We start from the raw sequence: 24,514 nt of genomic DNA on the forward strand, positions 1-24,514 counted from the left end.
TCAAATTGTATACTTAAAACGAGAAACTTGTTCGAAAATACTTTGTCAGGCACACACCATTTTAAATCAGTCCGAGGGCTAAAAACGTTGGGAGTGACACCGAGATAGGACGGTTAAAAAAAAAATCCGTAACGACGACCATAGTCGTATGCAGTTTGTCGGAGAACGAATACGCACAACACAACCTCCTCCACCCCCCCGTCGGTTGCGCATGATGATGTACTTAAATATATATAGGCAACAGCGTTTGCGTGTCGTTGTGTTTTTTTGTACATTTACCTTTCAGACATCCCGACTTTGAATCGGCACTGTAACCGGCCGGACAGAATTTGCACACGGCCCGGTGCCCGTCCACGCCACACGGGGCGTCCGCGGGACACGTGACGTTCGCGCACGGGTCGACGCACGCAAAATTGACGCACGCCTCGTGCACCGGACAACCGGCGTCCCGTAGGCACATGGACGCGGTTGGCGCGCAGTTGTCGGCGCACACGCACACGGCCCGGTGGTCGAGTACCAGGCACCGCTTGTCGGCCGGACACGGGCCGCCCGCACCGCCGGCACCACCGTCGCACGGGCTCTGGCACCGGCCTTGTCCCGTGCACCGGAGGTGCGGCGCGCAGTCCGCGTCGGCCCGGCACTCGCGCTCGGCGGGCGCGCACGACAACTCGCCAAGCTCGCTGACGGCGAAACCGTACTTGCAAGCGCACCGGGCCTTGTGGTTGCGGACCACGCAGGCCCGGGGCGGTTCGCACGATAGCCCGTCGCATGGGTCACGACACGCACCGTCCACCGGGCTGCACGCCCGAGACGACGGACAGTCCGCGTCCGCGGCGCACCGTGACGCCACGGTCGGCCCGTCGCCGGCGCGCTGTACACAGCTGCCCGGGTCCGGCGCGCATCCCACCGTCGGGTCGCCCGCGTAACAGTCCGGGCACGCGCATTGGGCCCTGTGCAACACCGGCCGGCATAGAGCGTTCAAGCCGCAGGTGTCTCTCACGCTACACGCGTCGACGCAACGTCCGTCGATGCACGTCTTTTCGTTTGTACACTGACCGTCGTCGGCGCATTCGACCACTGGCGATAGTAACGCGTCATAAAAAAAAATAACAGTTTTTTGTCAGAATATATATACACACTACGCCCTAGCTTATATCATTATAATATACTATTATACATAGGTAGGTATTTATGTTACATTTTCAGGGCCGTATTTAGCGTTTTTCTGATGTCGTCATCACGTCCAAGCTACAACCCTTCCCCCCATGTGTAAATTATAGTTAATTTTACGTACATATCGCTATATAGTTGAAAGTTTGACTAGATTTATTATATTGAAGTACCTAGGTTACGGCTAGGTATATAAATTATTATAAACTGTCATTCAATATGCTTTTCACCAGCGAACTGTTTTTCACAGCGACGAAAAGGCCCAAAACATTGCAAAAAAAGAAAAACTTGATTCACCGTAAAATATTGTTATCGTTTTTAAACATCTACTTATAATATTTTCTTGCTTAAGTATTATCAAAGTCGATATAAAACTGTTTCCTGATGGCCCCATTAAATTATAAAAACATATTAAACCACCACCATGACGTTTCTTCCCTCTAAATACGGCCCTGTACTTTATGTACATGGATGTCCGGGTGTGTATGTGTGGTGTGTGAGCGTGTGTGTGTAATGTGTAGGAAGCTGGCTTAATATTATTCGCCAACATCATAAGTATAGTGTTATGATTACTTATGAACTTATGACGAAAAGAATTCAATATTTACCTACGATAAAATGTTAATAATTTTCTGCAATGTGTCCTACATTTCGTAACCTGGTTAGATCAGGTTGAATGGTTCTGATTATACAATAAAATGACTATCGTTAATAATAAAACGTTTTCGAATTGAAGTCTAATGAACCGTAATAGCCAATTAAACTAATGAGTTATTAAATATATATTTACGTTAAAGGTCAAATTTCCTAAAATTATACAAAGGAATAAGAATAATAAAATATAGTAATAATAACTATGAAGAAATCTACTTATATTATGAAATATATAAAAAAAATACTGTAATTATTTTTCTTAGTTTATCGAAGAACGAAATATATACTTTTAATAATCAGTGATAACATTAAGCCAACTTATCATATTATTTAAAATAAACAAATACTTAAAAGTGATGGAAAGAACTGTGAAAGAATTTATTCTCACAACATGCCATTGAAAATATAATATGCCCAAGCAGTAAACCGTTTCAAGAAACAAATAGTGACTTTCAATTACAATGTAATATAGGTTTTAAGCAAATCACGCTTCGTGCACAGTAAATTACAATTGTTTAGGTTAAACGTGTGAGTATATAACACTTTCACAGTTCCCTCCAATCTGAACATCGACTGCTTTACATCAAGTCCAATTAATTATACTAAAATATGTGGCGAAGGAGGTCGTGATCATATCAAAAAAATATGGTTTAAATATACATAATGAAGGTATTCTCAATCGGAGTGGAATAATAATATTTTAATCAATAATCGATAATAATAATTATTATAATGGAAATTCCAGATTGGGGGAAACTGCTCATACTTCCACGGTTAACTCAATAGTGTACTATTTAGAATAAAAGTCCAGAGCATAATATAATACAATATTACAAACCATTATAATACGTGGACAAGTGGTAATAAACAATATAATATAATATGTACAAAAGCTGTATCTATTTAAAAGAACAAAAAAAACCATGCATATTTGTCTCTAATAACAATATCTACAAATTTCGTTTATACATTTTGTCGGATCTTCGAGTCGTATTATATACCTATATATTATTATAATAATAATAATAATATTATGTACACCGTAGGCATAATATTATATATAAAACAACTGCAGCAGTTATATGTCCGAAACTATAATAATCATAAAATTATTATCATAAAAACGGTATATCATTATAATATTCGCGGCTATACTATAAATATATTATAATATGTCGTGGTACCTAAATATTATAACATAATGTCGAATAATGATATCGAGGATTGTTGAATCGATACCGTAATATTATGGTACAATAAACACGACTTACCTTGGGAGCACTCTTTTTGCGGAGAACCCGTCGTGCCGGGCGGACACTGGCACACGTACACCGTCGATCCCGCACTGTCGATCGACTGACAACCTGCACCCTTGCCGCAGCCGTTTGTCCGACAGTCGGAGGGTAATTTTTTCATTTCGCCTGGATTGGAAAAAAAAAATATTGTACATTTTTTTTTGACGTTCTATTTTGTATAGTTTTTGTTTCTGTCAAAGGGCAGTGTCGTTCTGCGAGTGATCTCACATTCTACGTATGGATTTCCTGCGGGATATTCGGTCGGGCAATAGCATTTGGCGTCCTGATCGTTCAGCGGTTGGCAGAGAGCGTGTTTTCCGCACACGACACTTTTGCAAGGGTCCGACCGCTGTTGGGCTTGCTCGCACACGCACCGCTTGCTAGGGTCACCCGTACATCCAGGAGGACAGAGACACTCGTAACCACCGGCAATTTCTTTGCACCGGCTGTTCTGTCCGCAAGGGTTCGATGAGCACTTATCCGCCGTTCCTGTAAACGATTCCCGGTTGAAATATTGTTAGAGATTTTTTTAAAACATACACACACTATTATAATAATACTGCACTCGTTAAACACAGATTCGGTACCTAGGCAAGTAGCTACGAAATGTGTTTTATGACGTTTAATTTAACAGCATACGATTTCGAGTTAGGTTAGTATACCTACATGTGGCATCTCAGTTTTTAAAATATGTGATTCGTCATTAATTATTAAATTTATATACCTATCTATATTCGATTTTAATAAAGTAAAAGCATACCTAAACGATGTGTTAAAAAATCAATTATGAAACGACTAATAATTTTATATTTTCGTGAATGCTCATAGCTTAAAAATTTAATTTCACTTCATAAACGATAATAATTGTACTGAGCATTTAAATCTAATGATAAAATATAATCATCGGTAATAATATTTTGAATATAATAATATATAATTACATTACCTAGGTAGGTATGACTAACTGTGATCAAATCACTATGATTATATATAAAAAGTAAAACATAAATGATAAACTTTTACTTTTTAATTGGACTTTGATTTGATATGCTTTAAATTAATTTTTTTTTAAAGTTTGGGAAGCATTAATATATACGATACATGATGATGTAAACGACCGTGATATAAGTTTATTAAAAAAAAAAAATACACTTTTACTTTGCTCAAATATTCTACAAGATTATTATTATTAAATTATATTTACCTGGTTTGCATTCAAGTTGAGCATTTCCATAGTATCCAAGCGGGCACGTACAATAAGCCATTCTATTCGTAACTCTACACTGTGCATTTGATCCGCAAGCACCTTGCTCCAAACACGGATTTCTACAAACTTTGTCTGAACCGCATTTCTTGTTCGTCTCACAGTCGTCATCCTTGTCACAAGTATACCTGACACATTCAATATTCGGTTCTCCCTGGAACCCGTCGGGACACATGCATACGGCTCTATGATCGTTGACATGACATTCCGAATTGTTTCCACACGGTATCCCCGCAGACACGACGTCACAAGGATTTTTGCATTTGCCATTTTGACAAGACCGGTCATTAGCACAATCTGCATTAGAACGACATCCGACGGCGCATAGTCCATCAGAACATATATGACCCTATAGACAATGATAATAGTTGACATGTTTAAAATGTTTATCCAATTGAAATTATTCGTTTAGCCAATAATTACTGTTGGACAATTCGTGCTGGAACTACATTTCGTTGTACACGTATCTTTGTGACATATTTCTCCACATGAACAGTCTTTATTAGCTGTACACCGTTTTATGCAATATCCTGTTTCCAAATCACAAGGACACGTTCCGTCGCATTTTAAAATGGACTTGGCGCATCCGATTAATGGGTTTCCGTTAAACCCAGCCATACAACTACATTGCACTCCGTGATTAATGACTTTACATTCGGCACACGGGCCACAAGTAGTAGCGCCGTCACAAGGAGCTAGAAAATTAAGACGTTTCGTTTATTTTATATACGCCGATTATAAAAAACTTGTAAACATGACTACTCTATATTTTATCCATATTATGTATTATATCTATATTACCTCTACATTGTTTGTCGATACACGCTTGATCATCGGGACATGAAGTATCGCTGTGACAACCTCCAACACACAAACGGTTTTCACATATCTGATTAGGACTACATTTAGAGTCTGAATTACACACTGCCTTGCAAATTCCGTTATGACACCGTTCATCAGATAAGCATTCCAAGTCCCTATATAATGTTGTGCATTATTAAACATTAGGTCTATTGTTTATGGCGATTAGTGTACGCTGATTAATTATATAGATATTTACGTTCGGCACACTGCTTGACAAGTAGATGTATAGCAAGTTTGGCCTGAACTACAATCGCTGTTTCCTTTGCAGCTTATCATCGGATATCTACAAGCGAACAGAGGATCACCTTCGAGCAGTAAAGGGCAGCTACATTGTTTTTGGTGGTTCGAAATTGAACATAATGCGTTTACACCACATGCAGTCGGGGATTCACACATATCTAAAATCAAATTTTGTTTTTTTTTTTTTTGTGTAAGTATTACATGATAGTAGATAAGATGTTAATATTTTGATGTTACCTCTGCACTTGTTGTTAATGCAAGATCTATCATGTGGACAATCGGTATCACTTCTACATCCAACGTTGCACACTAATCCATTACAAATTTCTCCGCTTCGACAATCGTCGTCTTTTCGGCACAACGGTTTACATATAGATACTGACATATCGCATTTCTCATTTCCATGGCAACTGGCATCAGAAGAACATACGGGTTGACAGGAATTATCATTACATGAGTAACCCGCCGGGCATTCTTGATTTTCGTTACATGGCTCTGCAGGTGTTCTAATACATGCAACTTTAGCTGTTGGATTTGGGACAAATCCAATGCGACAAGAACACATGGCCCTTTGATTAGCAACCGTACAGATGGCATTGGGTCCACAGGGCATCGCCACACATGGATTTGTGCACACATTATCTCTGCAAGACTCAACGGAAGCGCAATCTTCGTTAGACTTGCATCCAAATAAACACATATTGTTCAGACATATATGTCCTAAAAAGCAGTCGTTATCTACTCTGCAAGTTACTAAACAATGCACAAAATATTTTATTAGTTTATAATAAATATAATAATTGTTTTTTTACTGTTTATTTTAATTTTATATGCTTAACTTACATGCACAATGATTTTTAAAACATTTTTCATTTAACGCACAATGATTGTCGGCTTGACAATCAGGTTGACAAACAGATTGATGGCATGTACTATTTGGATAACAATTTTCATTTATTTCGCAAGCAACAGGAACTACAAAAATAAATAAATAAAACACAATAGAAATATTTTACAATTTTACGTTTTAAATTACATACTTCGAACACATTCAATTTCACTGCCACCAGTAAAACCAGCGGGACATGAACAGTGTTTAACGTGATTGATTACATTACAATTGGAATTTAACCCACATGAGCCTTGTCGTTCACATGGATTATTACACTGACCTTGTAAACATTGCTCAGAAAGACCACATTCTGCATCCGATTGACAGGATGCTATGAAATAAATTTACATTTTATGTATCGTCCAATTTTATTCACACCAGTAAATCAATTTTTAAACTTACATTTACAAGCCCCATTGTAACAGTATGTATTACTCGGGCATTGTTGATTAGAAGTGCACGCTACAGCCCTTGGTCTACATCCAACATTTAAATCATTTGGATCTCCTTGATATCCTGGGTGACATATGCAGGATCCATAATGTGCTGATGTTCCACACTCAGCATTCGGACCACATTTGACTTTTTCACAATTGTCTTGACACTTGGGAATACCATTAGTTTGAACACAGTGTGCTGCTGGTGGACAGTCTTCGTCGATTTGACATTCAACTGGTGAATGGCAACCATTTTTATATGGATCTCCTACAGTTCCAAGTGGGCAGAGACATTTGAAGGAACCCCTAGAGTTATCACACCTAGCTCCTGGTCCACAAGGATCTGCTTCACACAAATCCAATACATCACAACCGAAATACGGATCTCCAGTATATCCTGGTTGACAATAACAAACCTAAAAACAGATTTTGCATTGAATTAATCAAATATCCGCATCAAAATTTATTATTTTACAAGAATAAAATATGTTTATTTATATTAATTTGCATACTTGTTGGTGATTTTCCGCGGAACACAAAGCATTTGGTCCACATGGGTTGTTTGCAAGACATGATATTTTACACATGTGATCTTCACATATTTTATCATTTGTACAGTCTTCGTTTTCGTAGCATTCAATTTTGTGGCAACCAATGTGTGGATTTCCATGGTAACCAGGCTCACAATTACATACTGGTTGATGATCAACCGCTGAACACTCAGCATGCCTTCCACAAATCACTTCTTCACATACGTCAATACACTGGGTCTACAATTGAAATAATATTAAATCCATTAGATGCTATTGAATTTAATGTATAAGAAAATGTTTGTTTTTAATTATTACCTGTCCAATTGTATTTGTCTTACAAATTTGTGTATCTTCACAATTATTATTTGTAAAGCAACGCAACTCTTGAACACAGATATTGTTTTGACAATATTGAAATTCTGGACAACTAGTATTACCATGACAGGTTGGTTGACATATATTTCCGATACAAAGCTCATTTCCAACACAATCTCTCGCCAAGTTACATTCCACTATATAAAATAAAATGATACTGAATAAAAATAAATTCATTAAAAAATAGTATTTTATTTAGCATTTTACCTGTACATATCCCATTATTACATTTAGTTGTTGTGGGACATTGGCTATTAGACGCACAGTATAATATTGACGTACAGCCCAAATGAGGGTCACCTGTGTATCCGGCTTTACAGTTACACATAGCAGCATCATTTTGTATACTACAATCTGTGTTATCTCCACAGACTTTTGGTACAGAACACGGATTCACACATTTGGAATTTACGCAAGCTTTTCCTGAAGTACAATCATTGTTGTTTGAACACTCAATATTCAAGCACTCCACCTGCAGATTAAATATAATATATTATGCTCATTAAATTTAAATTATTTTAGTGTATAAATAATTAAAGTCGTACAAACCTTGGGATCACCCTGTGTTTTTAAAGGACATTGACATTGGATTTCATGACGCTGAACTGAGCAAACTGCATTACGACCACATACTTTGTTATCTTCACATGGATTCTTGCATTGATTTTGGTGACAAATTGCACTTTCTGGACAATCATTGTTAGCAGTACAGCTGTTTGGATAATGACATCCTTCGGCATTAGGATTGCCCAACAGTCCGTCGGGACAGACACACGTAAATGATCCAGGTGTATTTTCACATCTTGCTGTTTTATGACATGGACTTTGTTTGCATTCGTCAACATCTTGACATTTATCATTTTTTAATTCATATCCATTATAACAAGTGCATATGCCTTTATGTTTGTTCGCCTTACAATTGCCATGACCACAATTTAATGAATCACATGGGCCTAATTAATTGGTTATATATTATTATTTATATTCATGAAAATAATGTAAAACTATCTAAATCATTTACTTACTTGTACATTTGTTGTTATTGGCTTGACACATTTTGTCATTTGGACAATCTTCATTTACCAGACACTCAACTTTGAAGCATCCAATATTTTTATCAAAAGCATCTCCTAAATATCCTGATGGACAAGTACATGCTGGCACATGTTCAATCATATGACATAATGCATTATTTCCACATGCATCTTTACAGAGTTCTGTGCATTTTCCTTTTACACAAGCCAAATTTGAAGCACAGTTTTCATGATTTTTACACTCATTTGGTTTATTACAACCAGGTTCAGTGTAAGGATCTCCTACTTTACCACCAGAACATGAACATTGAAAAGATCCTGGTGTATTTAAGCATTTAGCACTTGGATGGCATGGATTTTGGGTACATTCATCGACATCCTTACAACCAGTGGGTGAGCTTTCGTAACCACTACCACATCTATAAAAGAATTTGATTTAATTTAATGAAAAAAAAAAATAAAAAAATGTGTTAAATAAAATGTTCATACCTGCACTTGTTGCCAATACAGATTTGACTAACATCACAATCGGAATCTAAAGAACACCCTTGTCTACAGATTCCTTCCACACAAACTTCTCCAGTCAAACAATTACTCGCAGTAAAACAAACTTTTTCACATTTGTTACTTGAGCACCGTTCTCCTTCTGCACAATCCATTCCACTCAAGCATACAACCTTGCATATGTTTCCACTGCACTCTTGGCCTAATCCACATTGGAAGTTATTATGGCATATACTGTTTGATCGCACACATGACTCTTCTGGAACAGGATTTGGTTGGAATCCTTTGTTACAGGTGCAAATAACGTTATGATCAATAGCACTGCATTTTGAATTTATTCCACACACACCATCACGTTTACATGGATCTGAAATATTGTAAGTTTTATGTAATATATTGTTATTTATTAAACATAAAACTTAAAACTAATATGCAAATTAAGTTAATCATTACTTTGACATTTTGCATTTATGCATGATTCATTGCTTAAACAATCCTTATTACTTCGACATCCAAGTGTACACACTCCATTTATACACGCTTGTAGTGACATACATTGAGAATGTCCAGCGCACGGAATTTCGCATTTGTTTTGTACACATCTTTCACCGGAAGAACAGTCATCGATGTTTCGGCAAACCACTATTTTCGAATAAATAAAAACAATAGTACCTACTTATTAGTATCCAACTAAAATGTTATTAGAGTATATTTACTAACCTTTACACTCTCCATTTGAACAAACACCTCCTTTGCATTCTAAATCGTTAAAGCACTTAGTAACTGATCTGACACATCCAATTTTTGGTTCACCATGAATAGGCTCAAAATTATCGGGACACGAACATATGGGTTTTCTTTCAATGATATTGCATATTGTATTTATTCCACAAGATTTTTCACACGGATTCACACATCTACCTGATTGGCAGACACTTAACAACGGACAATCGATATTTCCGTTTGGACACAATCCTTCTTCTCTACATCCTTCCGTATAAGCATCTCCGATATGGCCAGGTGGACATTTACATATGTATCCTGAATTAGGATTTGATTCACACATGGCAGTGAAATGACACGTAGATTCATCACATACTTCTGTGGCTTCGCAAGATATTTCAGGAACAGGATTAGGTTTAAAACCAGGTGGGCATTGGCATACTGACTTATGTCCATCAGCAAGACATACTGAATTAGTTCCGCAAGTATCTTTGTCACATACATTCATGCACGAATGTGATTGTCTGTTGCAAACTTGTGTTTGTGGACAATCATCGTTATATACACATGAAACTTCTTGGCAACCATTTGAGTCATACGGGTCACCAGTAAATGTACCAGGAGGACATTGACATTGAGCTACATGATTATTTGCTACGCAAATAGAATTTAGGCCACATACTGTATGATCACACACTGGTTTGCATGATTTTAACTTGTTTACTGGATCTTCCAAGCAAGCTTCGGTCGGCAAACATTCAACGTCTTGTTGGCAACTATTTTTCTTCACAGGGTGACACCCATTTCGATCATTTGTGTTTCCTACATACCCTGGCATACATTGACAGCTACCTTCATGATTATTAGCAACACATATTGAATTGAATGGACATGTTAGTTCAATACATACTGATATGCATTTTAATACTCCCAACGCATCAGGTTTACATGATTCATTATCTTTACAGTCAACGTCGACTGAACAGTCAGGCAACGAAGGCTGTTCACACTTAGATATAACTGGATTCCATACAAACTCCGGACGACATGAACACACGGGTGCACCATTTTTTTCTAGTAAACAAATCTCATCTGGCCCACATGCTACTCGAGTACATGCACTAACACAAGAAGATATCCCATCTGATATTATAGAACATACTTTGCTGGTCGAATTGCAGTCTTTGTCTGTTCTACATTCTCCTTTAGGTGCCACTCTTTCGAGTTTACAACCTTGGTATAAGTCTCCAGGATTTCCAAAATATCCTTCGGTACAAATGCACGATGATCGATGGCCTTCTGTTACACAAACTGCATTGGGTCCACACTGTAATTTACTACATCCATCAACACATTTCCTTGCTTCTTTGTTTATATGGAAACATATTTCTGTATCTTTGCAATCACCATCGTTTGTACATTGGCCTTGAGCTTTACACCCGGTTTTAAAATTGTAAGGATCGCCAATCAACCCTGGTGGGCATACACATTTCCCAAATACACATCCTGCTCTAAGACCACACTTGATATTATCACATTGGTTTTCACATTTTCCATGTTTACAAGCAAATCTATAATAATACAATTAATAATTAATAAAAAATCAATCAACTTCTACAAATTAATACGTTTTCTATTTTAAATTGTATACAACATACATAACTTAAATTATTATGCTCTTATTAGACAATAAATCAAATTTAAAATAATTTTTAATTACCCGACTGGACATGGGACATTTTTTGAACATTGACAAGTTAATGGGTCGTAGCAAATTTGTGGTGTCTTAGCTGAACATTCTAAAAATGGATTTCCCACGTAACCTTCAATACATCTACAATCGTAACTTCCAATTGTGTTGATACAAACCGCATTGTTACCACAAGCCGAAATCAAACATTCGTCAATATCTAACAATAAATGTTTTAGAATTAGAATTACTAAATTTATTAAATATTTGATTTAGTTTAATTTAATCGTTCGAGTACTTACCAACACATTGAACATAGGGATTTCCTTTAAATCCTGATGGACAGTTACATTCAATAGAATTTAGTTTTTCTTTACACAATGCACCAGTTCCACATGTCATATTTGAACAAGATTTTTTAGATTGAGAATCACATTCATGATATGGATTTCCTATGAATCCAGAATTGCAAACACATTTATTTTCGTTCAACACATCATATTCACAATGTGCGTTAATTCCACATCCAGGATAACATGAAGGCATTGTGATAGCTAAAAATGAAAAAAATATTTATTTAATACGATTTTTTAAAAATAAAATTTCCTAATTAAAATTAAGTTTTTAATTTTTTATAATATCTAACAATTGAGTGAGAATAGTTGAGTTAGAAATATAGAAATTTATAGACAAGATATAATATTATATTTATATGCAATTAAATACCTACTAACATTGTCAATTTCATTTAGGGAATTTCGTAACTAGAAATATATAGGTCCATAATTATACATGGATAAAAAAAAACGATAAATACTACAGACACATTATACACTCAGTAAAAATTAAATTAAGTTCATTAAGTAGTCAACTATATGTAGTTAATATATTTTACATTTATGCTATGATTTATTCTTATAAAAAATGTTTATATAAATAGGCATTGAATTAAAAATTAGATATTTAACAGTTTTATTTATATGATTTTTGGCCAAATTATAATATGTTTATTACTCTTTTTTGAAGAAAAAAACAAGATTTTTTAAAGGTTTGATTAGTACATAGGTACATAATTGTAATTTTTTCGGAAAAAAATTATTAATACTTAATTATCTTATTGATACTTACGAGGCATGCACAAGTAATTTGGATCTCCAATGAACAATGGATTACAAACACATTCGTTAGTTTCGTGGTTACAACTAGCCCCAATACCACAGAAATGATCTTGACATTTCTCTTTGCATCGTCCAGCAACGCAAATGTTAGGTGCGACACAAAGACTGGTGCTTGAGCAAACATCAGGCTCACAAGAGCCTCCAGCAAATGGATTACCAATAGAACCTTCTAAACATTTGCATGTAGGTCCTTGTGCCGACACTATACATTGTGCACCGTGGCCACAAATATATCCGTCACACGCTGCAATAAAATAATATAAATCAAATATAGGGTTCTGTTTTAAATTGATTTTTTAATTGTAAGAAAATTCCACTACACACTTACGTGACACACATTCACCAAATATAGACTCTACATAACCAGCACTACATCTACACCACGCAGCATGTTTTTCAGATTCACAGTAAGCATTTTGACCACAAGGTAAAAGACTACAAGGGTTTGTACAAGTTCCTTTGACACATGCTAATTGAGCGACGCATTCGTCGTCCGTTGAACATTCAAACTCTGGTGCTTCTTTTCCTAAACCTAGAAAACATAGATAAAATAATATTATTATGTGACTCAATATATTTTCTTAGATATTAAATAAAACTACTCACATCCAACAGAGTAAGGATCACCGTTTGTACCGAGTGGACAAATACATTTGTAATGGCCTTTTTCATTTATGCATTGTGATCCTAGAGCACACGGATTATCTTTACATTCGTCGACATCCTCACAACCATGCAAAGGATCTCCTTTATATCCAGGTAGACACAAGCATTTTGGAGGATCACTTGGCGTGCATTGTGCATTCACGCCACACGGAAATCGATCACAAGGACCTAATATGATTTATGGTTAATAAAATAAAAGCAAATACTATTATAATAATAATTTATAAATTCATACTTTTGCAACGATCATTGTCGAGAACATCGGTATAGTATGGTACGGGACAAACGCAAACTCCTGGTTGAATACAATTTTCGTTTAATAAGCAATCGGAATCTTTTATACATTTCTTTTGACTACGAGAACATCCATGGTGTGGATCTCCACTATAACCATCAGGGCATAAACATTCATGTGTACCGGGTTTATTGATACATTCTGCACCGTATCCACATGAATGTATTTTTTCTTCACATTCGTCAACATCTAAAAATGTATTTCAAAGTCAATACCTAATGAATATAACTAATTATAATCAAATTAATAAATACCATAACATGATCCATCTTCTCTAGGTCTATATCCTTTTGGACAAGCACAATAGCTTACTCCGCCAGCAATAGACATGCACTCAGCGCCGGCTGGACATTTTCCTTTATTACAACCCGCCAATGTGCATTCCCCGTTAACAATTTGATACGGTGGTCTACATTGACATTCTAATGAATTGCATTCTAAACAGATAAATAAATAAATAATATAAAAATATATTTGTATGGCATGAAATCTCGTTATTTACCTTCACAGCTGGAAAAAGGGTTCCCGTTGAAGCCTGGAGGACACTGGCACTCGTAACTGCCAGGAAGATTCTTACATACGGCATTAACTCCACAGGCAGGTTTGTCTCTAAGTTCAGTACATTCATTGGCATCTCTGCATTTGCCAGTTTTTGGGTCCCTTATGTAACCTCTTTGACATATGCAAACACTCTCACCAACAAATTCATCTTGAACACATATTTCAGATCCCGGACAAGGAGATTTCGCACTACATTGTGTAGGACTTTTCGCTTGAGAACATCCTTCTCTGAACGGGTCTCCACTTATTCCACCGGGACATTGACAAGAAAACGATCCCGGTTCGTTATTACACACTGCTCCTGGGCCACAAGGATTACCCTTGCATTCGTCAATATCTGTACATCCTGTGTTTGAATTTCCTGTGTATCCAGCCGAACATAGACACTGAGCATCTTTGTTGAGTAACATACACTCAGAATTGGGACCACATTGCACATCTTCACATGGATCTAAATATTAAAATATTTTTCTTAGTATGTAATATTTTGATAATATTATATTGTAGGTTATAGGTATATTCTTACGTCTACAATCATCACCGACGTTCGGCTCGGGACAGAAACAACGCTTTTGATTACTGCAAACAGAATTTCCTGGACATTGGTTATCAGCCGTGCAGTTTATAGCTTTGGTACACTTAATAAACGGATCTGGTTCGGGTATGGAACCTCCGGGACAAACGCAATCAAACGACCCAGGTAAATTAATACATAGAGCATCTTTTCCACAACTGTTGGTGTCAGTACATTCGTTTATATCTGTGAATAAATGTTAAATAACAGTAGTAAAAATATTAAAACAAAATAAGACTATATTATGTAATATATACCAGTGCACTGTTTGAACGCATTTCCAGTAAATCCAGGTTTACATTGACACCCAAAACTTCCCGGTGTATTTGTACATAACGTATTTCCTCCACACCGTCCAAACGGTCCATTTACTTTGTCACATTCATCGATATCTTAAATTACATTTTTTACACAGTTAGTATATATTTTTTTTTCCAACGTATATAGTATAATATTTAGGTACAAAGTTAGAAAAACTTTTCAGTGAGTCTTACCAACACATCCTAAAGATAAATCATTTGGGTTGTATGTCCACCCCTCTTCACATATACAGTACGCTTCTTGACCGTTAGGTTTGCAAAAAGCGTGTGTTCCACATTTGACGTCTTCACAAGGAGCTTTAATATTTTAATAAAATTGAAATATATTAATAAAATAAAAACATATCAATATTAAAATCAACGAAAAAAAATTAATTGCGACGTACCTTTGCACTGTATTCTCGGTGGAGCACCCACGTATCCTGTTTGACATTGACAATGGAATCCACCGGGGGTGTTTGAACACATCGAATATGGTCCACATGGCTGAGCAAGACATTCGTCAATGTCTACACACACTGATCCTTTGGCGTCGAACCCGTTCTTACAAAAACATTGACCTTCGGTGCACTCAGCATTAGTGGTACAATCAAAGTTGGATTTACATAAAACTGTCACGTCGACCTTCGGTTAACATAAATTGAAAGAATGAATAATGTGTATTAAAACCAAAAATGAAAAATTAGAGTGTACTTGTTCGCAGGCCACTTTTGGGTCCGGTTTTCCAGAATATCCTTGCGGGCAAAGACAATTAAATCCGGGGCTGGTATTCTCACAGACCGCGTTAGGACCACATGGCTTGCTAAAGATTTCGCATTCGTTGATATCTAAACATAATCAATCATTTGGTAAGACTAAAATAAGTAAACCAACGTTACGAGTAGAAATTAATACCATGGCATCCTTTCATTGGGTCGCCTGTGTAGTCTTCTTTACACGAACAGACGAAACTCCCGACGGTATCCGTGCAAATAGTATTGTTTCCGCACGGCGCATGCTCACATTCGTTGACGTCTATCGCGAACACATTGACAGTATTATTAAAATGTTTGGAATAAATATAAATAAAGAAAAAAAGGAAATGCAATACAGATACGGATAACTACACAGTCAAGTCAAGAAATCGTCCAAAACAATAATAAAAATTGATACATACCGAAGGATCTTGATGCATTCGTGCCACACACAATAGTAATCAAAAAAGAATGGTTTTACCTCCAAAATATCGGCGCATGCTGCTAAATACTCGTATAAAAAATAAGTATAAATAATAAGTAAGACGAATGACAACGAATTTCCGACTAGAACGGAAAAACGATGCGAAATATAGAATCTAGAAAGGAAATGTTTTTTTATAAAATGCATTCGAAAAGTAAACACTTTATAATAATATTATAATGTATACAAAAAGATAGACAGAGAGACACAAGAGTATTGACCCACGCGCAATGTCTGTACAAGACGACATTCGACGACAACAGCAACAACAACAATAATAAATAATAAAAGACGAGATAAAAACAAAAGCGCGCCATGCAAAACATGTCCGGAGCGTGCGACAGCAACCCGACGAGCAGCGATATGAATAATATAGTTATAAATAGTTCTAAGCGCCGATCGGGGAATTATCGGAAAGCATGAGCGAACTAACTTTGGCAGTGATCTATCGCGGACCCGGTGAACCCGGGCGGACACTGGCAGGTGTACGATCCAGGGACGTTGGTGCATTTGGCGTTGATCCCGCACGGGCTGGATGGCGCCACGCACTCGTTGACGTCCGCGCATCCACTTCCGGATCTCATTTCCTCCGCGGACGCGGCATATCCGGTCGCGCAGGAGCACGTGTAGTTGCCGGCCGCGTTCGCGCACACGGCGTTGGGGCCGCACGGAGAAGACTCGCACTCGTCCACGTCTGCGTTTCCGGAGTACGGTGTCGATGTAATACACAACAATATAATTATACGTTAGGAGAAGCAGGTGTTAGAGACGGTCTATGTTATTATGTACACAGTGTCGCAATAATAATATTATTGAGATTAGGTGGTAGTAAGTGTCAAATATTTTTTTTATTTTATTTTTTTTTTTTTTGGTTATGCACGCATTTGTCGACGAGACGCAGATGATAGGTACATAGACTTTTAACGAAAAGAGAAGCGAATTCCGCTCGAGTGCAGTTTTGACATCGGTATACAGGTATTTACGACGCGCGAACGTATTACGAGTGAAGTTAAGCAGCAAACATATATTGTTTGTTTTTTTTTTGCGAGAGAGATTGCGTTCGGTCGACTGACTGTATACTTCTGTTCCAAAACTCGGTTTACTTAGTGTTTGCAGAGAACTGTCCGCTGTTCCGGACTTTGATTTAAAATAATAATATACTGATCAACAAATACGCTGCGTAGGGTTTGAGATTGTTAATCATCGATGGGTTACACATTTTATATATTATATACAATAATAATGATCTGGTGACGAGCCGCGTGTGATCGTCGCATACCTTTACAAGAGTGGAACGGGTCGCCGACGAATCCCGGAGGACAGGAACACCGGAAACTGCCTTCGTTGTTGTGGCACTGCGCGTCTTTGCCGCAGGGCGACCGCGAACATTCGTCCACATCGTGACATCCGGCTCCGTACGCATCGCCCGTGTACCCTTCCGGACATTCACAGTGGTGTCCGCCCGGGAAGTTTGTGCACAGAGAACCGGGACCGCAAACATTCGGCAAACTACACTCGTTTACGTCCACACACTGTTAATAGTAAAATAAAAAAAAAACGTTAATACAAGATGTTGTTATATAGATTTAAATTATTGTCGCAGAATTATTTTTTCCAGAACAACAGCAGACTCCTATATTATAATCGAAAAAGTTGTGAAATACGTTAGCTGATAATGAACGCAGAGATATTTCTCCTACTTGATGGAATTTTATCGTTAAAATTAATAATTGTATAAAGAATCGAGTTAATTTTAAGTCATATTAAATTACATTTTTTTCACAAATAGTTTGTATGTGTAGGTACCTATATATTTACTTAACACTAAAGTTTAATGTTATAATTAAACGGTATTGCATTTTAGCCATTATTTAACGGTATTCAAAACGATTTGTTATTGAGATAATCTGATAAAAATATATATTTTTAAATACAAGGCAGTTAACCGATTAATGGTTAACCCAGGTATTTGTTAATTGTGGTCAATTATTGTTTAATATTGCTGGCAAGAGGTGTCAAGAATAATAATATTAATAAATAATTATAATTATGTTGAACTCTTCGTTAAAAACTCGTCAACAAATATTCTTTTTTTCATAAGTAGCCTGCAGTAGGTAGGTATTAAGTTAAGATGCTAAGTATAAAGTTTGTTACATCGAGATAATTAGACATGATTTAATTAGTCACGAATTAATTGTATATAATCTTTAACGGTCATTATTACAACCAACGTTTAATGGTATGCTATAAAAAAACATAAAAAAAAATACAATTCCTTCGCATCCTTATATGGTATGACCGTTCAGTTTGCGTATGTAATATCTGCTATTACGTCCCGCGACTAAATCGACGATGTCAAGATAATAAAAATAATGACATCACCTATACGTTGCTGCAGCAGCAGACGTTAAATATAAGAGAACCGCCATTGAAGAAGTAATAATTATTATTACCGCACTACGTATGATGATATATGTGTGATCGATAATCGTGTAATAATTAGATTTATAGTTGTTGTAGTGCCGGCTGTGCCTTATAATTTTTCACCGTTAACAACGCTTGGGAAGGAGTGTGCGAATTGATTAAAAAAAAAAACAAAAACTCGTTACCACTAGAGTAATGGAGTGAAATAAAAACAACAAATTTGACACGAGTTCGTGTAAACAGATTTTTTTTTAAACACATCTTTCATCAATCAGATTGTTGTAGGTACGTCACGAAAACTTAATAATTTTAATATGTTTCAATAACGAGACGGATATTGTAAAATACATAACAGACTTATGGCATGCGGGTCCGTTGAACTGTGCGGCAAATTAAGTGTATTAGCTTATTATAATAATATAGTAATATTTGAATATATAATTACCCCGTCGTACGGGTTGCCCACAAATCCTTGTTGACAGTCGCACGTGTAGTTTCCCGGCGTGTTCCTGCAAATCGCGTTGTTGCCGCAAGCGTCCGGTCTCAAACACTCGTCGATGTCTGTAAAATGATAACGTTATTAATAGTACGAGGGGCGTACACGTACGTGTAAAGGTCATATTTTTATTATAATAATAATAAAATTTACGATATTATAAGTTATAACGTATAGGTATTGTGTGCAGACGGTTTGCATACCACGTGGCGTTTCTTCGGCAAAATCATGAAACTATAATATAGGAAAATAGACGCGACGCCATTGGAAATAGCGACCATTGAAGTATTACCACATGTGTTCAAGTATTGAAGTACAAGTGTGAATTCATATCGTTGATCCAATCGGCGCTATTGTACTTGTCGGATTTAGTATTTAAATAACGAGTCATTGTAATGAGATTATTGTATAGGCAAGCAAATTATTATGCACATGAATATTTTGTTTTTGTTTTGATAATCAATACAAATTATTTGTATTATCAATAAAACATCCCACGGTATCGTATACAATAATAATATTAAATATTGTCGTGAGATCCATGTATATATAAGAATACAGAATAGAGTAAAAGGTAAACACATCAATTTAAAGTAAATAAGAACTGACACGGATTGGTGTTGATATTGAGGTACAGTAGGATTTGCGAGGTGAAGACATTAATGAATCGGAACTATCGCGGAAAAATTTAGACACGCCAACAGCACCCACGAGGAATTATTATAGGAACGTTAACCGACAATACGATTGTCCTGTTCTTTTCATATCGGTCGTTGAATTCCTTGTGATTGATGGGAAACGACAGCAAGGTCGACGACTGTTTTGCAATTTTTCGGTTGTCAGGTCCGTTCCGAATGTTTTGACAATAGCGAAATGTTGTTTCGAATGATTGGCCTAAGCCCGTGGCGTATATTATACCCATACACGTGACACGTACCTATCAAAAACGACCGTCGTAAATGTCTTACTTCGTAAAAGACTTACCTTTGCACTCGACTTCGCCATCGCCGACGTATCCGGGCTTGCATTTGCACAAGAAATGAGACGGCAAGTTACAGCATTCGGCGTTTTGTACGCATCTACTAGCGATGGCTGGATCCTCGCATTCGTTGATATCTATATGAATTCAAATCAAACGTACAATTTAAATATATTATGTTTCAGCTGATTATTTTTGAGCTCGGGACTCGGGAGTTCTCGTCGACTCCGACGAAGAGTATACAATGTTTTCCCGTTTTGGATCTGCAGGGTGGGTCCAACTTTGCGTTGAGACTTTCAACGTCTACTTTTTGATATAGCATATACAACAATATTATGTTATTGTTGTAGAAAACGGCTTCGTAAACATTGCAGAGCGCGCAAGCGTTACGATAATATACGAAGTCGGTGTCGGTGGTTCCGCAAAATTATTACAGCTAGTGCTGTATAATATATACATAATGAATAACAATGAGAGGATAAAAAAAGCTACTGGAACACGGGGCCTAGGAAAAATCATAATAATAATAATCCGGTTTCGCCAGTCTCGAAATGTAACGGTATATCTGCAGTGTTATATTATGTATACACAATATTATTATAACAACGGACTGGGAGACGGCGGCGGCCAGCGGAATGGATAAACAGCCCGGGCAGCAAGGTCGATGCCATTTACAACGCAAGAACCTATCTGGGGCCGCGGATATTGCCGGATCACGGCTTCGTGTAAATTATACGATATATATATATATAGGTATCTGATATATATATAGTTGGTATCTGGTATATATATATAATTATTGTACACGGCGCCGTGATTACGTGCGAGAGTATACTTGTACGCACGCGTATATTATCGCATTATATTATTACGGGGGCTCGATAAACGATTTTCGAGGAGTGTTATAATATCTCATACCTTGGCAGTGGAACCCGTCGCCGACGTATCCTGGAAAACAGGAACACGTGAAGCTGCCCAGCGAGTTGGTGCAGTGGGCGAACACGTCGCACGGCCTGTACTTGCATTCGTTCTCGTCTGTAAACAATAACGCACAATATATTTAACAACATTATTATTATCACTACTCGGACGTCATGCGATGGGCAATAAGACGTGTCCGTCGAACGCCGTTTCAAGAGACGTCCGGGGGACACATTTCCGCAATCGCCCGGTCGGCCGGTTACGGGCTGAGAATATTATTACGCCATATAGGTATAAGCATCGTTATGGTATAATGGTAATGGTATATGTGTATATGCATACCTGGCACTTGACACGAACATCCACCGTATCCGTCGTTACAATGGCAAAGGGAGTCGAGACACGCGCCGTTCTGACAGGGCGTTCCTTCTTTAGCCTCGCAGTCGTCTGAAACAATAGTAAACGTCGCAAGTTATTTTAAAATGTAAATCGTTTGTCCGAAGGCCGCGGCAATACGGTCATATTATTATTACGGCCATATAGGCGTATATATGAGGTGTACATAGAGAGGTGTATGCGCGCGCATAAAAATAATCGAAGATCGAATGTAATAAAATACGTCGATACACATTCACACTTCAGGTCAGCTTTCGTGGTGGGTATATACCATACATGTTATATATAGTTATTCTGAATGTATAATATTATATCGTGTGTACGTGCGACGCTTTGCAGTATGCACAAAGCCATAAACTGCACCATTATATTGTCACCCGCAGTCTTCGATTTAAGATGTAGCCGCCGCGTTATAATTTTTTTCGTTCGATTCCTATATATTATGCTGATTCGCGAGATAACGACTCGAATGCGCAAAAACGAACGATTTGCGGAAGGTATCAAATTTCATCACGCGAAATTTGTTCTCTTATATGTAGGTATTGTGTTACTTGCAGTTTACAATAAGACGAGTAAAGATCCCGTAATTCTGGTTTTTGGCACAGTCTGCAGCGGCACTATAGTGTGCAGATACATTTCATCTAATTAAAATTAATTTTATTCAATTTTCTTGGTGGCCTTGGAAGAAAGTAATAACACGCTGGTGACAGCAACTGCCAGATAAAAATTTGAAAAATTATTATTCCTAACATCGATAATTTCTATGAGGTATAAGCTATTATTACTTTTGAATTTTTTTCCATCTTCCACAGTTGTACACCTTTAAAATTATAGTTATTTGTGTACCGCGTGTAGGTAGGTATATTCTTTAAAAAAAATTCGTAAACACCACGTTTGAACCACTTTATCGCGTCTATATTGCACGAGTGTGTGTGTACTTATTAAAATACAAATGTACTGTTTGGAATTTCAAATTATACGTCCCGCGTATAAATAACATATATATTGTTGTTTGTACGTAATAGCAGTTTATGGGCCTCCGGTATTTGCGGAAAATAATAACGATGATTCTCATGAGCCTTCGTGCGAGAAACGCAAAACAACGGAAAACGTAGGTACATTCTGCTACGCGTTACATATTATTATATATTAATTTTTTTTTTTTTAATATTATATATATTATATTATTAGATGTACCTATGTTATATACGCTGCCAAATAGCCGGGTAAAAAACAAAGACGCTTTACAGTTATGGAGCAATAATAATAATAATAATAATACGAGCGCCGCAAAATAAACACACACACACGGACACGTTGCAGAAAGAAACGGATGCTCTAAATGGACTCCCAATTATTACATAGTGCGACGCGTGGAAGAAAAGTGAATCGAAGCGACATAGCAGAGGCATTGGTTATTTTAAGGTCGTTCACCCAACGGTCACTATATAATATAATAATATTTTATATTATATATAATATTATTATACCTGCCTATATATATTATACATAAACCGTATAGGCACATAAGTAGGTACCTATACTATAACATTCTTCGGAGCGCACGATTTATTATTTATTTTTATTTTCCCATTGCGGATAATATTCTGTTGGATGTCGGAAAATATATTATATTATATGCTCTTTCGAGTTTCAGCGTCGGTGCACAATTAACGGCCCCGTCGGATCCGATCTTGCTCGGACATTTGTGTGTTGTTTTATACGTTTGGAAAAAAATTCGTGACCGATCTCCGCCTAATGGAAACGCACCGGGCACGCGGGTACGAAATTATGCATATTACTGCGTTCGGCCGACCTGCAATCTCGCGGGACGAATATAATAATATTATCATTATCGCGTCGTTGTTCACCTATATTTTAATATTATTATGTTATTATAATAATATTACGTATCCGCAGCGTAAACGCATAACGCGACGGTAATAATTAAAATACCTATGCACACTCGACTGACTTAAATGTGCGAGCGGGCACGAAGTGAAGAAGATGTTATACGTCGATGACCTCTCCCCGAAGACTGCAGTGCAGTTCGTCATCGGTCGGCCAACGGGAATTTGGAGGAATAAAAAAAACCGCACGGACAGACGTTTACCGGCCCGAGTTCCGTTGGCGTGTTGCTCGTTCGCATATCAATACTACCTGTTGTTATTATTATTATTATCATTACGTCGTTTCGCAGTACGTAACTTCCGTTTCGCGTACACATCTCGCACGTGTAAGTAATATAATGTAATATACCTAATATAGAGATATAAGGTACTTATAATAATAATATAATATTGTCGTGGGTACGTGCGAGCGAACGGATTTCGTCGGCGCGGGATGACAGCGGTCAGCGAGCTATACCTATGACCGTCTATTAATTATTATAGGGCCTTGGCCTCAACGTTTTACGTGCGATAATTGATCGTGGCACGCGACTCTTAACGGTTTGCTAGAGTCGAAAAATTAGCGATATCCGAATCGAAGATAATAATATATTCTTGTACGTGGTATAATATGCATAATAAATACCTGGTACAATATAGATATATTGTAACATTTTAAGACAGCATAATATTTACGGAATCGCGGATGCGAACAACGGATGTGTACTTGAGACGAAATCTGGTATATTAACTTATTGGAATTTGTGTGATCTATAATCTATATATTATATCAGATCGTCCGTATTGGTTTTCAGAATGATTTATTGCGGCTCACTGCAGCTACGTTTTATATTTTTGTCTCATTTTTTATCACGACTGTTTATCACTGTTACCGCTTTAAGTTTTTGTCACCACGTGGTGC

At 37.1% G+C, this 24,514-nt stretch overlaps 1 protein-coding gene across 1 annotated transcript in view; it reads right to left on the minus strand.

Annotated features, from left to right (window-relative positions):
• Positions 1–24,514, minus strand: part of LOC100166039 — a 127,879-nt gene that overhangs the window by 71,086 nt on the left and 32,279 nt on the right. Inside the window, 39 exon segments of the mRNA XM_029491600.1 lie at positions 280–1,077; positions 3,096–3,245; positions 3,348–3,608; positions 4,324–4,732; positions 4,807–5,078; positions 5,185–5,360; positions 5,444–5,645; positions 5,725–6,240; positions 6,331–6,462; positions 6,528–6,710; positions 6,782–7,232; positions 7,329–7,586; positions 7,665–7,861; positions 7,932–8,196; positions 8,274–8,677; positions 8,750–9,177; positions 9,248–9,629; positions 9,716–9,904; positions 9,983–11,556; positions 11,706–11,895; positions 11,978–12,229; positions 12,804–13,097; positions 13,182–13,385; positions 13,460–13,687; positions 13,755–14,003; positions 14,069–14,251; positions 14,317–14,826; positions 14,902–15,135; positions 15,207–15,341; positions 15,444–15,566; positions 15,656–15,893; positions 15,963–16,096; positions 16,164–16,283; positions 16,921–17,181; positions 17,767–18,019; positions 19,357–19,472; positions 20,392–20,523; positions 21,305–21,421; positions 21,650–21,754. Of these exon segments, the coding sequence (XP_029347460.1) occupies positions 280–1,077; positions 3,096–3,245; positions 3,348–3,608; positions 4,324–4,732; positions 4,807–5,078; positions 5,185–5,360; positions 5,444–5,645; positions 5,725–6,240; positions 6,331–6,462; positions 6,528–6,710; positions 6,782–7,232; positions 7,329–7,586; positions 7,665–7,861; positions 7,932–8,196; positions 8,274–8,677; positions 8,750–9,177; positions 9,248–9,629; positions 9,716–9,904; positions 9,983–11,556; positions 11,706–11,895; positions 11,978–12,229; positions 12,804–13,097; positions 13,182–13,385; positions 13,460–13,687; positions 13,755–14,003; positions 14,069–14,251; positions 14,317–14,826; positions 14,902–15,135; positions 15,207–15,341; positions 15,444–15,566; positions 15,656–15,893; positions 15,963–16,096; positions 16,164–16,283; positions 16,921–17,181; positions 17,767–18,019; positions 19,357–19,472; positions 20,392–20,523; positions 21,305–21,421; positions 21,650–21,754 (11,325 nt within the window).

This window comes from Acyrthosiphon pisum, chromosome A3 (genome assembly GCF_005508785.2).
Source record: "Acyrthosiphon pisum isolate AL4f chromosome A3, pea_aphid_22Mar2018_4r6ur, whole genome shotgun sequence".
In the NCBI taxonomy this organism is placed as follows: Eukaryota; Metazoa; Arthropoda; class Insecta; order Hemiptera; family Aphididae; genus Acyrthosiphon; species Acyrthosiphon pisum.